This window comes from Callionymus lyra, chromosome 10 (assembly GCF_982586985.1).
Source record: "Callionymus lyra chromosome 10, fCalLyr1.hap1.1, whole genome shotgun sequence".
Taxonomy (NCBI): Eukaryota; Metazoa; Chordata; class Actinopteri; order Syngnathiformes; family Callionymidae; genus Callionymus; species Callionymus lyra.
In genome coordinates this window covers 9,323,551-9,338,538 of record NC_141827.1, presented here as the reverse complement: position 1 = coordinate 9,338,538, position 14,988 = coordinate 9,323,551, and the positions used below count along the sequence as shown (strand labels likewise).

The 14,988-nt window shown below is 34.7% G+C and overlaps 2 protein-coding genes across 4 annotated transcripts in view; both read left to right on the top strand.

Annotated features, from left to right (window-relative positions):
* Positions 1-3,810, top strand: part of col7a1 (collagen, type VII, alpha 1) — a 73,806-nt gene extending 69,996 nt beyond the window's left edge. For all 3 annotated transcript variants that reach the window (XM_087800055.1, XM_087800056.1, XM_087800054.1), the window contains exons 110-113: positions 1,176-1,253; positions 3,459-3,512; positions 3,585-3,633; positions 3,727-3,810. In XM_087800055.1, the coding sequence (XP_087656181.1) occupies positions 1,176-1,253; positions 3,459-3,512; positions 3,585-3,633; positions 3,727-3,743 (198 nt within the window). In that variant the 3' untranslated portion in view covers positions 3,744-3,810. The remainder of the gene's footprint in view (positions 1-1,175; positions 1,254-3,458; positions 3,513-3,584; positions 3,634-3,726) is intronic.
* Positions 3,811-5,724: 1,914 nt separating this feature from the next.
* On the top strand, positions 5,725-14,640 carry LOC148070187 (uncharacterized). Its single transcript, XM_087801023.1, has 6 exons — positions 5,725-5,728; positions 5,912-5,980; positions 6,132-6,257; positions 8,188-8,346; positions 13,581-13,751; positions 13,813-14,640. Exons 1-6 carry the CDS (start codon positions 5,725-5,727, stop codon positions 13,839-13,841), a joined length of 558 nt encoding a protein of 185 aa, XP_087657149.1. The 3' UTR covers positions 13,842-14,640.
* Positions 14,641-14,988: the final 348 nt, after the last annotated feature.

Below are 14,988 nucleotides of genomic sequence, written 5' to 3'. Positions count from 1 at the left end.
ACAAACAGCTGTTTATGGCCCCCTGGTGCCCCCCACCCGAGCCCCAACCTTATGTATCATCTGCTAAATTGACAGAAGGTTCTGGCAACCATCATCGTCACAGTGAACCGATGCCATCGCGGTGTCTGCAGGGATGAAAGAGGCAGATTGATGGAAATGAAAAGAAGGAATTCACATGAATCACTTCATTTCTACATGATTGAATATATTCTCCTGAATTATAGAAGATGAGACGTGAACATGAAGTTCCAGAGTTACATTTGTATCTTATTCTCACACACATACATCTGTTGTAACATTATTTATATTAAAGCAGAGATACGTAAGATTAAAAACATTGTTTCTGGCTCCCCCCAGTGTCAAGACAGACTAACTGCAATGTCCAGTAACCTCTGTCTCCACACACAGCATTTGAATTTGTTCACAAAATGAGAAAATAATAATCTTTAGAGAAATGTCTCAGTAATTCCAAAAAAATTCTGACCACAATAATTTTCTAATGACGACAATTTACACATAGTTGCAATTACCTTTTGGAACTGTGGGGGGAGCCAGCAACAAACATGTTCAATCCTAAATAATGCTGCCTCATGTTTCGATTAGACTTTAGTGTTTATGGCACACACACACAAATCCACACAAAACACACATACAGGTGCACACACAGACACAAATCCACATAAGCATGCACGCACACACAGACACACACTAGCATGCATGTACACACACACACACACAAAAGCACACACATACAAAGAGAGACCCACACAGAAATACATACACAAATACAGTACACATAATAATGATTACACACTTAAACAAACGGACTGACACAGACGCACAAACACACTGTCATTCGTACACATAAACACATGCACACAAGCATGCACAGACACAAAAAAACCAACACACACACAAAGGCATGCACAGAAAAATGGACACACACATTCATACACACAGAGAAACAAACCACAAACACACATGCAGGTGCACACCCACCTACAGACAAACACACAGACAGACATAAACACACTCGCACACAGAAACACACCAGCATCAGTGCACAAACGGACACACACATGTAGCTTTAGTCGACAGTTTATGGTATTTAACAAGATGTTACTGCATATTTAAAACGGAGTGTATTTGACAGAGAGTTTTCTTTCGCCGACCAGGGAGAACGAGGCCCCGTCGGCCCGGCCATTAGTGGCCCACGAGGCGTCCCAGGAATCCCAGGAGAGCGCGGAAAACAGGTAAGTGACACATTTTCTTTGCCTACTTTCCCAAGAGAGGACTTTAAATTCTAAAAAAAAAAAAAATTCCTTCTAGCTGCATCTGCTCTCCAATTAATTTGGGCTGCCAAGAATATCTCGTTCTCCAGGGAGTGAAATACTCAGCAGCAGATCCTGAAGCTTCTATATGACATGTTTGTGTGTGTATTTGATGAACGTTTGTGAAACCTTTCACGTCCTCGACACTCATGTTAATGTAATGCTGGTGGTTTGTAATAGCTTCTCATGTCACACTGGCTTGTGAACACAAGGCCACACGCGGAGACAAATACACACCAGCTGGAGCACACACACACAAGTAAACACAGATACACATACAAAGAGCGACACACACACAGGCATCATACAGACACAAATAAACAGGAAATGCACACACATGTAAACATGGACTGACGCATGCATAAACATACCGACATGCAAGCGCACAAACACAAATACACACAAGCATACACACATACACGAATACATACGGACACACACAAATACACACAAGCATGCACAGGCCCCAAAGGATGCACACACAGACACACAGGCATACACACATACAAACACACAGACACACGCTGACTGGCACACACACCAGCATGAGTGTACACAGTTACACATACAAAGAGAGACACACACAAAAGCATAGAGACACAAATAAACAGAAAAATGCACACATGAAACGCATGAAAACAACGAATGAGTCATGCTTAAACATACGGACACGCAAATGCACAAACACACAGTCAAACATACACGGATACATACAGACACACACAAATACACACAAGCATGCACAGGCCCCAAAAGATGAACACACACAGGCACGAACACACACAAACACAAGCTGACTGGCACACGAAGACATGCACACGCACAAACAGACCCACACATTCATACACACAGACACAAACATATACACACAAATACACACATGGACACACACAAACACACACAGACTGACAATGGCATGCACAAACAAAAGCACACAGACGTAGAAAAAAGTATACATACACACAATAATGCTTACAAACGTATACAAAGACAACCACACATGCACATACGCACTGGCATGTGTACAAGAAAAACACAAGCATGCACTGACACAAAATGACCAACACACACAGGTATACACACAAACACACAGATGCATAGATACACGGCGAGAAACACACACACACATACACACACAGGCATACACACAAACACACAGATACACGGCAAGAAACACACACACATACACACACAGGCATACACAAAAACACACAGATACACAGCAAGAAACACACACACATACACACACAGGCATACACACAAATACACAGATACACGGCAAGAAACACACACACATACACACACAGGCATACACAAAAACACACAGATACACGGCAAGAAACACACACACATACACACACAGGCATACACACAAACACACAGATACACGGCAAGAAACACACACACATACACAAACAGGCATACACAAAAACACACAGATACACGGCAAGAAACACACACACATACACACACAGGCATAGTCACAAACACACAGATACACGGCAAGAAACACACACACATACACACACAGGCATACACAAAAACACACAGAAACACGGCAAGAAACTCACATACACACACAGGCATACACACAAACACACAGATAAACAGCGAGAAACACACACACTTACACACACAGGCATACACACAAACACACAGATACACGGCGAGAAACACACACACATACACACACAGGCATACACACAAACACACAGATACACGGCAAGAAAAACACACACTTACACACACACGCATACACACAAACATACAGATACACGGCGAGAAACACACACACAGGTATACACTTAAACAAACAGATACACGCCGAGAAACACACACACAGACACACACATACACACAGGCATGCACACATAAACCACAAACACACATACACCCACAGACAAATACACAGACAGACATAAACACACTTGCACTCACACAAACTGTCTCACACACACAACGGCATCTTTGCACAAACAGACACACACACACAAACAGACGTACAGGTGCACACACAAATATGACATATGTTGTCATACATGTTTCATGGACATAGAGTTTTAATGTCGTCGCTCAGTTGTGTTGTTGTGCTGTCGGTATGTGTCGTCATAACTTCTCCTGTCTCAGGGAGAGTTGGGTCCAGATGGATCTAAGGGAGACAGAGGAGAGCCAGGCATGACGGTCAGTGCTGACGGATGACCTCCGGGTCTGAAGGCGTTGTTATTGAAAGTGCTGCGTTATGTCGTCACTCAGGAGGACGAGATCAGAGAATACGTTCGTACGGAGATGAACCAACACTGCGGTGAGTCTTGAGAGAGAGTGAAGATGGAGCTGATACTGACCTTCATGTTTCTCTTCTTCCTGCGTCCGCCGCGTCCATCTGTCCATCGCGCAGCATGTGGAGGTGAGTGAAGCGAAGAAGCTGCGGAGAGACAGACGGCCTGTGAACACGCATGAGTCACGGCACACGCGTGTGTAGTAAGGGTTCGTCACGTGTGATGCGAGACCACCATCACCTGTGAAGTCACGACAACATGTTGTGTAGCTGCACGCATGAAAAAATGACATTCTTTTTATACAAATGGGATTTTAATTAATTTATAAAATGAGTAAATTAATCAAAATTTAACATGGAACTTTGAATTAAAACTTTTATTTAAAAACATTATGTCAAAACAATAAAATAAATGAGTTTTAAACTAAAATAAGATAAAGGGAAAATGTGACAAAATTCAACACTTAATAAAGAGTTCAGAGCAGCGAGCACTTCTGTGCTACTCCTTGTCTGTCTCCAGCCCATAATAATGCAGGGTTATTATGGGCTGTTCATGACAGACACTAGTCAAGTACACAACAAGAAAATATAACTTATTGTTGAAAATAAGAAATATATTGTTTAAAAGTTCAATATGTTTACGAGATCAAAGCTACTTTAATTTTCTGAATGTTGTGTCAGAAACCATCTACACACAAGCACTGACACACATACACCTGCACACACACACCTACACCTACATACACACACACACACACACACACACAGATAGAAAGATACACGTACAAATACAAATAGAATCACACACAAGGAAAGAAAGAAAAGATACAGATACAAACAGATTTAGAAACACACCAACATATAGAAAAACGAACACAGATAAATCACACACATACAGAGACAAACAAACACACATATAGAAATATACACACATAGAAACACTCACACAGATAGAAACACACACACAGATAGAAACAAACACACTGATAAAAACACACACATATAGAAACATTCACAGAGATACAGACACACACAGAGATAAACACACACACATATAGAAACATTCACAGAGATACAGACACACACACACAGATAAAAACACACACAGATAAACAAACACACATAGAAACATTCACAGAGATACAGACACACACACAGATAAACACACACACATATAGAAACATTCACAGAGATACAGACACACACACACAGATAAACACACACACATATAGAAACATTCACAGAGATACAGACAAACACACACAGATAAAAACACACACAGATAAACACACACACATAGAAACATTCACAGAGATACAGACACACACACACAGATAAAAACACACACAGATAAAAACAAACACACATAGAAACATTCACAGAGATACAGACACACACACACAGATAAAAACACACACGGATAAACACACACACATAGAAACATTCACAGAGATACAGACACACACACACAGATAAACACACACACATATAGAAAAATTCACAGAGATACAGACAAACACACAGATAAAAACAAACACACATAGAAACATTCACAGAGATACAGACACACACACACAGATAAAAACACACACAGATAAACACACACACATAGAAACATTCACAGAGATACAGACACACACACACAGATAAAAACACACACAGATAAACACACACACATAGAAACATTCACAGAGATACAGACACACACACACAGATAAAAACACACACAGATAAACACACACACATAGAAACATTCACAGAGATACAGACACACACACACAGATAAAAACACACACAGATAAACACACATACACATATAGAAACATTCCCAGAGATAAAGACACACAAACCGATAAAAACACACACAGATAAACACACACACACACACACACACACACACACACACACACACACACACACACACAGACACTCATTGACAAAGTTCTGTTGTCGTTACTTGGATCTTCTTGCTGGAGGATGAGCAGCAGGTTTGTGAGACTCTTCTGTCGGTCACTCACTAACAAAGGAGTCACACCAAGAACACACACACACACACACACACACACACACACACACACACACACACACACACACACACACACATGCGTGATCCCTGGCATGTGTTGGTGTTGACGACACTGTCGACCCGTCTCACAAACCGTGGGCTCATCCTGACGGAGGTTCCTCAGGCTCCACCATCTTCTCTGAGGAACACATCCTGCCTCACTCTCTCTCTCTCTCTCTCTCTCTCTCTCTCTCTCCTCCTCCCTGGTTCCTCCTCGTCCTCCCATCCGTGCTCTCACAGGTCCAGGCCCGTCCAGTGGCAGGGCCGCGACGGTACCGAAGCAGCAACTGGACCTGAGGCAGGAGGCGGGTGAGTGTCTCTCTCGGGTGCTTCTTCGTTCTTCACGTGACCAACACCGGGTGCTTCCTCCTCTCTTTCATCCTCCTCTTCTCATCCTCCACTCCTTCATCTGCCGGGGTCGTCTCACGGGATGGATCTATGATGTCACTTCCTCTTCCAGGTCGCGAGCTCCACGTGGTGGTCAACACCAACGACCCGGACTACGAGCACATCTACTCCATCGAGTCCTACGACGATCCTCTGGCGGAGCTGCTGTACCTCAGCCCGCCTGTCAATCAAAGCCACGGTACGACCCTGACGATCTCTCTGCTGTCAATCAAATGTCTGACGAGTACAGCGACCAGTTTCTCAATCCTTAGAGGAGTTACTGGGTCGAGTGGTTTGAAGGAAATAAACGTGTTAAGAGAATCTACTCGAGCCAATCATGCAACACGCAGACGATCATGTGATCACGTAAAAGTACTCGGTACTGCTGGTACTATTATATTACAGTAAATATGTGACTCTGAATATACATTTTTTACACTGAATCTTATTTACATTTCTTGGATTTTTTCTTACGTTAAATTCGTTTACATTTTTTACATTTTCTTATTTTCACTGAATATCTTTTTAATTTGATTTTTTTTTACATTGAACCTTATTTTATCTCAGGGTCAAGGTGACCCGGTGGCTCAAAAGCAAAGGTCACCTTGACCTTGAGATAACACAAGGGATCATTTCATTAAATCTATTTTCATTAAAAGCAAATTCTTAGCTCAAATTTTGACATTTGTTTAAACTGAATATTTTCTACCTTCATTCTTTTTACACATTATTGGATTTTTAAATATATTTAATTGTTAAAACCATCAAATGTATTCAGCTGTGGAAAGCATAGTTAGCATAGTTAGCATAGTTAGCATAGTCAACATGGTTAGCATAGCTAGCATGGTTAGCATAGTCAGTAAAGTTAGCCTAGTTAGCATAGCTAGCATAGCATGGTTAGCATAGTTAGCATAGCTATCATAGTGGAACATAAAGAAGTGTTTCTGCTCTCAACATATTTCTAGTCTTTGTTTCAAGTTATATTTCATGTTCAATGTTTGTGATGTTTTTAAATATTGTAAACTCACCCTCACTGTAGTTTTCACTTTTCTGCACCCTTTTAACCTTTGTGTGTCTGTGTGTGTCTGGATGTGTGTGTCTGTGTGTGTTTGACTATATGTGTGTGTTTGACAATACGTGTGTGTTTGACTGCGTGTGTTGTGTTTTGACGGTGTGTGTGTGTGTTATTGTGTTTGACAATACGTGTATGTTTGACTGCCTGTGTTGTGTTTGAATATATGTTTTTGTTTAACTGTGTGTGTTGTGTTTGACTATATGTGTGTGTTTGACTGCGTGTCTGCTTGACAAAATGTGTGTGTTTGACTGCCTGTGTTGTGTTTGACTATACATGTGTTTGACTGTGTGTTGTTGTGTTTGACTGCGTGTGTTGTGTTTTGACGGTGTGTGTGTTTGACTGTGTGTGTGTTATTGTGTTTGACAATACGTGTGTGTTTGACTATATGTGTGTTGGATTGTGTGTGTGTTGCTGTGGTTGTGTATACGTGTTTGACTGTGTGTGTTTAACTGCGTGTGTTGTGTTTGACTATACATGTGTTTGACTGTGTGTTGTTGTGTTTGACTGTGTGTGTGTTCTTGTGTTTGACAATACGTGTGTGTTTGACTATACGTGTGTTGGATTGTGTGTGTGTTGCTGTGTTTGTTTATACGTGTTTGACTGTGTGTGTTTAACTGCGTGTGTTGTGTTTGACTATACATGTGTTTGACTGTGTGTTGTTGTGTTTGACTGTGTGTGTGTTCTTGTGTTTGACAATACGTGTGTGTTTGACTATACGTGTGTTGGATTGTGTGTGTGTTGCTGTGTTTGTTTATACGTGATTGACTGTGTGTGTTTAACTGCGTGTGTTGTGTTTGACTATACATGTGTTTGACTGTGTGTTGTTGTGTTTGACTGTGTGTGTGTTCTTGTGTTTGACAATACGTGTGTGTTTGACTATACGTGTGTTGGATTGTGTGTGTGTTGCTGTGTTTGTTTATATGTGTTTGACTGTGTGTGTTTAACTGCGTGTGTTGTGTTTGACTGTACGTGTGTATTTGACTGCATGTGTTGTGTGTATGTGTGTGTGGTTGTGTGTACCTGTTTGTGGTTGTGTGTACCTGTGCTCTGACAGGCGAGTCTGTCCGAGCCGCTCCAGAGACCAAAGACAAGACTAAAGCAGATCAGTCTGTCAAAGGTGAAACTCTGGCTGCAGCTGCAGTCGCTGAGAAGAAAGTTTCAGTTAAAAAGACGCTCAAATCAATCAGGTCGAAAAGAGGCGTCGCCACAGCAGGTAAACAAGGTTGTGCACTTTTCTCTCTCTTTCCTCCTCGTCACCTTCCACTCTTTCATGTCGTGTGAGACCAAACATGAATCATCCATTTAAGTTCACCTGAAACACTGAGGCTCGTCTTTCTCTCCGTCGCGGGTTCATGTTTTCACAAACGTGTTTTGAACATTCAACTCATTTTCTCAGTAAATAAATCAGACTTCAGTCTTCTCTGAACACTCATGATTCTAGAAACACTTTCTCTTCCAACAAACCTGGAGCAATAACAGCTGAAGAAGTGACTTGTTGTGTAACATCTGCAGAGCAAAGAGACACAATATTGACTTTATCATCGTCAAATGAAGAAGATATAACCAGGAAATACAATTGGCAACTATAATCAAACAATTTTCAACTATAATCAAGCAATTTTCAACTATAATCAAGCAATTTTCAACTATAATCAAACCATTTTCAACTTTAATCAAACAATTTTCAACTATAATCAAACAATTTTCAACTATAATCAAACAATTTTCAAATATAATCAAGCAATTTTCAACTGTAATCTAATAATGTCAACTATAATTTAACAATTTTCAACTGTAATCAAACAATTTTCATCTATAATTTAACCATTTTTAACCGTAATCAAACAATTTTCAACTATAATCAAACAATTTTCAACTATAATCAAACAATTTTCAACTATAATCCAATAATTCTCAACTATAATCAAACAATTTTCAACTATAATCCAATAATTCTCAACTATAATCAAACAATTTTCAACTATAATCAAACAATTTTCAACTATAATCCAATAATTCTCAACTATAATCAAACAATTTTCAACTATAATCAAACAATTTTCAACTGTAATCCAATAATTCTCAACTATAATCAAACAATTTTCAACTATAATCAAACAATTTTCAACTATAATCCAATAATTCTCAACTATAATCAAACAATTTTCAACTATAATCAAACAATTTTCAACTATAATCCAATAATTCTCAACTATAATCAAACAATTTTCAACTATAATCAAACAATTTTCAACTATAATCCAATAATTCTCAACTATAATCAAACAATTTTCAACTATAATCAAACAATTTTCAACTGTAATCCAATAATTCTCAACTATAATCAAACAATTTTCAACTATAATCAAACAATTTTCAAATATAATCAAGCAATTTTCAACTGTAATCTAATAATGTCAACTATAATTTAACAATTTTCAACTGTAATCAAACAATTTTCATCTATAATTTAACCATTTTTAACCGTAATCAAACAATTTTCAACTATAATCAACATTTCTAAACTATAATCCAATAATTTTCAACTATAATCAAACAATTTTCAACTGTAATCAACATTTCTAAACTATAATCCAATAATTCTCAACTATAATCAAACAATTTTTAACTATAATCCAACAATTTTCAACTATAATCAAACAATTTTCAACTATAATCAAACAATTTTCAACTATAATCCAATAATTCTCAACTATAATCAAACAGTTTTCAACTATAATCAAACAATTTTCAACTATAATCCAACAATTTTCAACTATAATCCAATAATTCTCAACTATAATCCAACAATTTTCAACTATAATCAAACAATTTTCAACTATAATCCAATAATTCTCAACTATAATCAAACAATTTTCGACTATAATCAAACAATTTTCAACTATAATCTAACAATTTTCAACTGTAATCAAACAATTTTCAACTATAATCAAACAATTTTCAACTATAATCAAACAATTTTCAACTATAATCCAACAATTTTCAACTATAATCCAATAATTCTCAACTATAATCAAACAATTTTCAACTATAATCCAACAATTTTCAACTATAATCCAATAATTCTCAACTATAATCCAACAATTTTCAACTATAATCCAACAATTTTCAACTATAATCCAACAATTTTCAACTATAATCAAACAATTTTCAACTATAATCAAACAATTTTCAACTATAATCAAACAATTTTCAAATATAATCAAGCAATTTTCAACTGTAATCTAATAATGTCAACTATAATTTAACAATTTTCAACTGTAATCAAACAATTTTCATCTATAATTTAACCATTTTTAACCGTAATCAAACAATTTTCAACTATAATCAACATTTCTAAACTATAATCCAATAATTTTCAACTATAATCAAACAATTTTCAACTGTAATCAACATTTCTAAACTATAATCCAATAATTCTCAACTATAATCCAACAATTTTCAACTATAATCAAACAATTTTCAACTATAATCCAATAATTCTCAACTATAATCAAACAATTTTCGACTATAATCAAACAATTTTCAACTATAATCTAACAATTTTCAACTGTAATCAAACAATTTGCAACTATAATCAAACAATTTTCAACTATAATCAAACAATTTTCAACTATAATCCAACAATTTTCAACTATAATCAAACAATTTTCAACTATAATCCAATAATTCTCAACTATAATCAAACAATTTTCAACTATAATCCAACAATTTTCAACTATAATCCAATAATTCTCAACTATAATCCAACAATTTTCAACTATAATCCAACAATTTTCAACTATAATCCAACAATTTTCAACTATAATCAAACAATTTTCAACTATAATCCAACAATTTTCAACTATAATCAAACAATTTTCGACTACAATCAAACAATTTTCAACTATAATCTAACAATTTTCAACTGTAATCAAACAATTTTCATCTATAATTTAACAATTTTAAACTGTAATCAAACAATTTTCATCTATAATTTAACCATTTTTAACCGTAATCAAACAATTTTCAACTATAATCAACATTTGTAAACTATAATCCAATCATTTTCAACTATAATCAAACAATTTTCAACTGTAATCAACATTTCTAAACTATAATCCAATAATTCTCAACTATAATCAAACAATTTTCAACTATAATCAAACAATTTTCAACTATAATCCAACAATTTTCAACTATAATCAAACAATTTTCAACTATAATCAAACAATTTTCAACTATAATCAAACAATTTTCAACTATAATCAAACAATTTTCAACTATAATCCAATAATTCTCAACTATAATCAAACAGTTTTCAACTATAATCAAACAATTTTCAACTATAATCCAACAATTTTCAACTATAATCCAATAATTCTCAACTATAATCAAACAATTTTCAACTATAATCCAATAATTCTCAACTATAATCAAACAATTTTCAACTATAATCCAATAATTCTCAACTATAATCCAACATTTTTCAACTATAATCAAACAATTTTCAACTATAATCCAACAATTTTCAACTATAATCAAACAATTTTCAACTATAATCCAACAATTTTCAACTATAATCAAACAATTTTCAACTATAATCCAATAATTCTCAACTATAATCAAACCATTTTCGACTATAATCAAACAATTTTCAACTATAATCTAACAATTTTCAACTGTAATCAAACAATTTTCAACTATAATCAAACAATTTTCAACTATAATCCAACAATTTTCAACTATAATCAAACAATTTTCAACTATAATCCAATAATTCCCAACTATAATCAAACAATTTTCAACTATAATCCAATAATTCTCAACTATAATCCAACAATTTTCAACTATAATCCAACAATTTTCAACTATAATCCAACAATTTTCAACTATAATCCAACAATTTTCAACTATAATCAAACAATTTTCAACTATAATCCAATAATTCTCAACTATAATCCAACAATTTTCAACTATAATCCAACAATTTTCAACTATAATCCAACAATTTTCAACTATAATCAAACAATTTTCAACTATAATCCAATAATTCTCAACTATAATCAAACAATTTTCAACTTTAATCAAACAATTTTCAGATTAAATCAAACCATTTTCAACTATAATCAAACAATTTTCAACTATAATCCAACAATTTTCAACTATAATCCAACAATTTTCAACAATAATCAAACAATTTTCAACTATAATCCAACAATTTTCAACTATAATCAAACCATTTTCAACTATAATCAAACAATTTTCAACTATAATCAAACCATTTTCAACTATAATCAAACAATTTTCAACTATAATCAAACAATTTTCAACTATAATCAAACAGTTTTCAACTATAATCAAACAATTTTCAACTATAATCCAACAATTTTCAACTATAATCCAATAATTCTCAACTATAATCAAACAATTTTCAACTATAATCCAATAATTCTCAACTATAATCAAACAATTTTCAACTATAATCCAATAATTCTCAACTATAATCCAACAATTTTCAACTATAATCAAACAATTTTCAACTATAATCCAACAATTTTCAACTATAATCAAACAATTTTCAACTATAATCCAACAATTTTCAACTATAATCAAACAATTTTCAACTATAATCCAATAATTCTCAACTATAATCAAACCATTTTCGACTATAATCAAACAATTTTCAACTATAATCTAACAATTTTCAACTGTAATCAAACAATTTTCAACTATAATCAAACAATTTTCAACTATAATCCAACAATTTTCAACTATAATCAAACAATTTTCAACTATAATCCAATAATTCTCAACTATAATCAAACAATTTTCAACTATAATCAAACAATTTTCAACTATAATCCAATAATTCTCAACTATAATCAAACAATTTTCAACTATAATCAAATAATTTTCAACTATAATCAAACAATTTTTAACTATAATCCAACAATTTACAACTATAATCCAACAATTTTCAACTATAACCAAATAATTTTCAACTATAATCCAACAATTTTCAACTATAATCAAACAATTTTCAACTATAATCAAACAATTTTCAACTATAATCCAACAATTTACAACTATAATCCAACAATTTTCAACTATAATCAAATAATTTTCAACTATAATCCAATAATTCTAAACTATAATCAAACAATTTTCAACTATAATCCAACAATTTTCAACTATAATCCAACAATTTTCAACTATAATCAAACAATTTTCAACTATAATCAAACAATTTTCAACTATAATCCAATCATTTTCAACTATAATCAAACAATTTTCAATTGTATTCAGAAGCTTGTTTGAAGTCAGTTCTGATCACGGATTGGCTCACACGACATATAAGCTCCGCCTCCTCCACCGTCCTCTCGTTGCTTGATTGTATTCGACTGTAGCTCGTCTCTGACTCTGGTTCTCGTGTCGTGGGAGTAGAGATCTGCCTGCTGCCGATGGACGAGGGCGGCTGCGGTCGCTTCAGCCTGCAGTGGTACTTCAACAGCCGGGCTCAGGCCTGTCGGCCGTTCGTCTACGGCGGCTGCGACGGAAACGAAAACCGCTTCGCAGAACTGGAGGCCTGTGAGGACGCCTGCCTCGCCAGGGAAGGTTAGTCGCACACAGAACCACCGATCGCTCGCCATGAAACTAACACATGACTCGTTCCAAGGTGACAAATCCACGAAGACGACCTTGTGATCTCGACTCAACGTTTGTCGTCGAAACCATTTGTTTATTTATGTTATTGACTTTAAACTACACGATAATATATGCAACATGGTTAAAAAAACATCTGCTTGTTTGAACGTTGTACTCTAAGAGAAGAAGATTGAACAGATTTGTTACTAGCTCCCCCTACTGTCAGTACAGTGCAACTGCATTAGTGTAAATAGCTTTGAGAACTGAATGTGATTCTCGAAGGAAGAAAATACACTCGTTTGACTCCATAAAGCGAGAGAGACATTATTTTTTTAAATGTTATATCTTGGTGTGTACATCCATTTGTCAGCGTTTCATAAGCCATAGGTTAAAAAAATATATATATTTATGATTAGACATAATTATTATATTTCTTAAGGTCATGGAAACTGCAATAATTTTCAAAGAAAGCTGTTTTAAAAATGTTCAATGAAACGTTTTTCAAGGTGTTTTTAAAGTAGAAATACAACCTTCCAAGAAAAAAAATCTGTGAACTGGTGTAATACGACCAAATACGATAGAAAAATACTATTTTATAATGTTTTGAAAAATGTCAAATGTTTAAAAAAAAATACGTTTTGTATTATAAATATTATTTCTTTAACTTCCACTTTTTAACATCATTTAAAGTTAGTTTTATAGTTTTTTCCTAAAAAAAGAAAAAAGATGTAAAATATGATCGCGCAGATGTTCTTTTTAAATGAAATGTTTGTTGTTTACCTGCAGAAAAGGTGCTAAATATTATATATAAAGATTGAAGCATGTCTGTTTCTATTATGTGAGAAGAAATGATTTGCAATAAACGGATTTTACTTTATTCATGTTGTCGTTGTCATCCCTTTAATAAACACAATATTACACAGTATTATAGATAATAATTATTATTAATACATATTTTAATTATTAATGATATACTGACGAAAATTTTAATTATTTAAGGCCATTTTGGATCTAAATTAACAATACCTTTTACTTTTATCACTCATTTCCTGTGACGTGGCGAGGACGGCCAATAAGAAGTCTTCTGGCTGCAGCGAGGCGTGTCATTGGATGATGACGCTCTCGTGAAGCATTCTATTGGTCAAGACTCAGGCCTGAGTTTCCAGAGCTTCTGACTGAGAAGTTCCAGAAGAAAAATCAACATTTT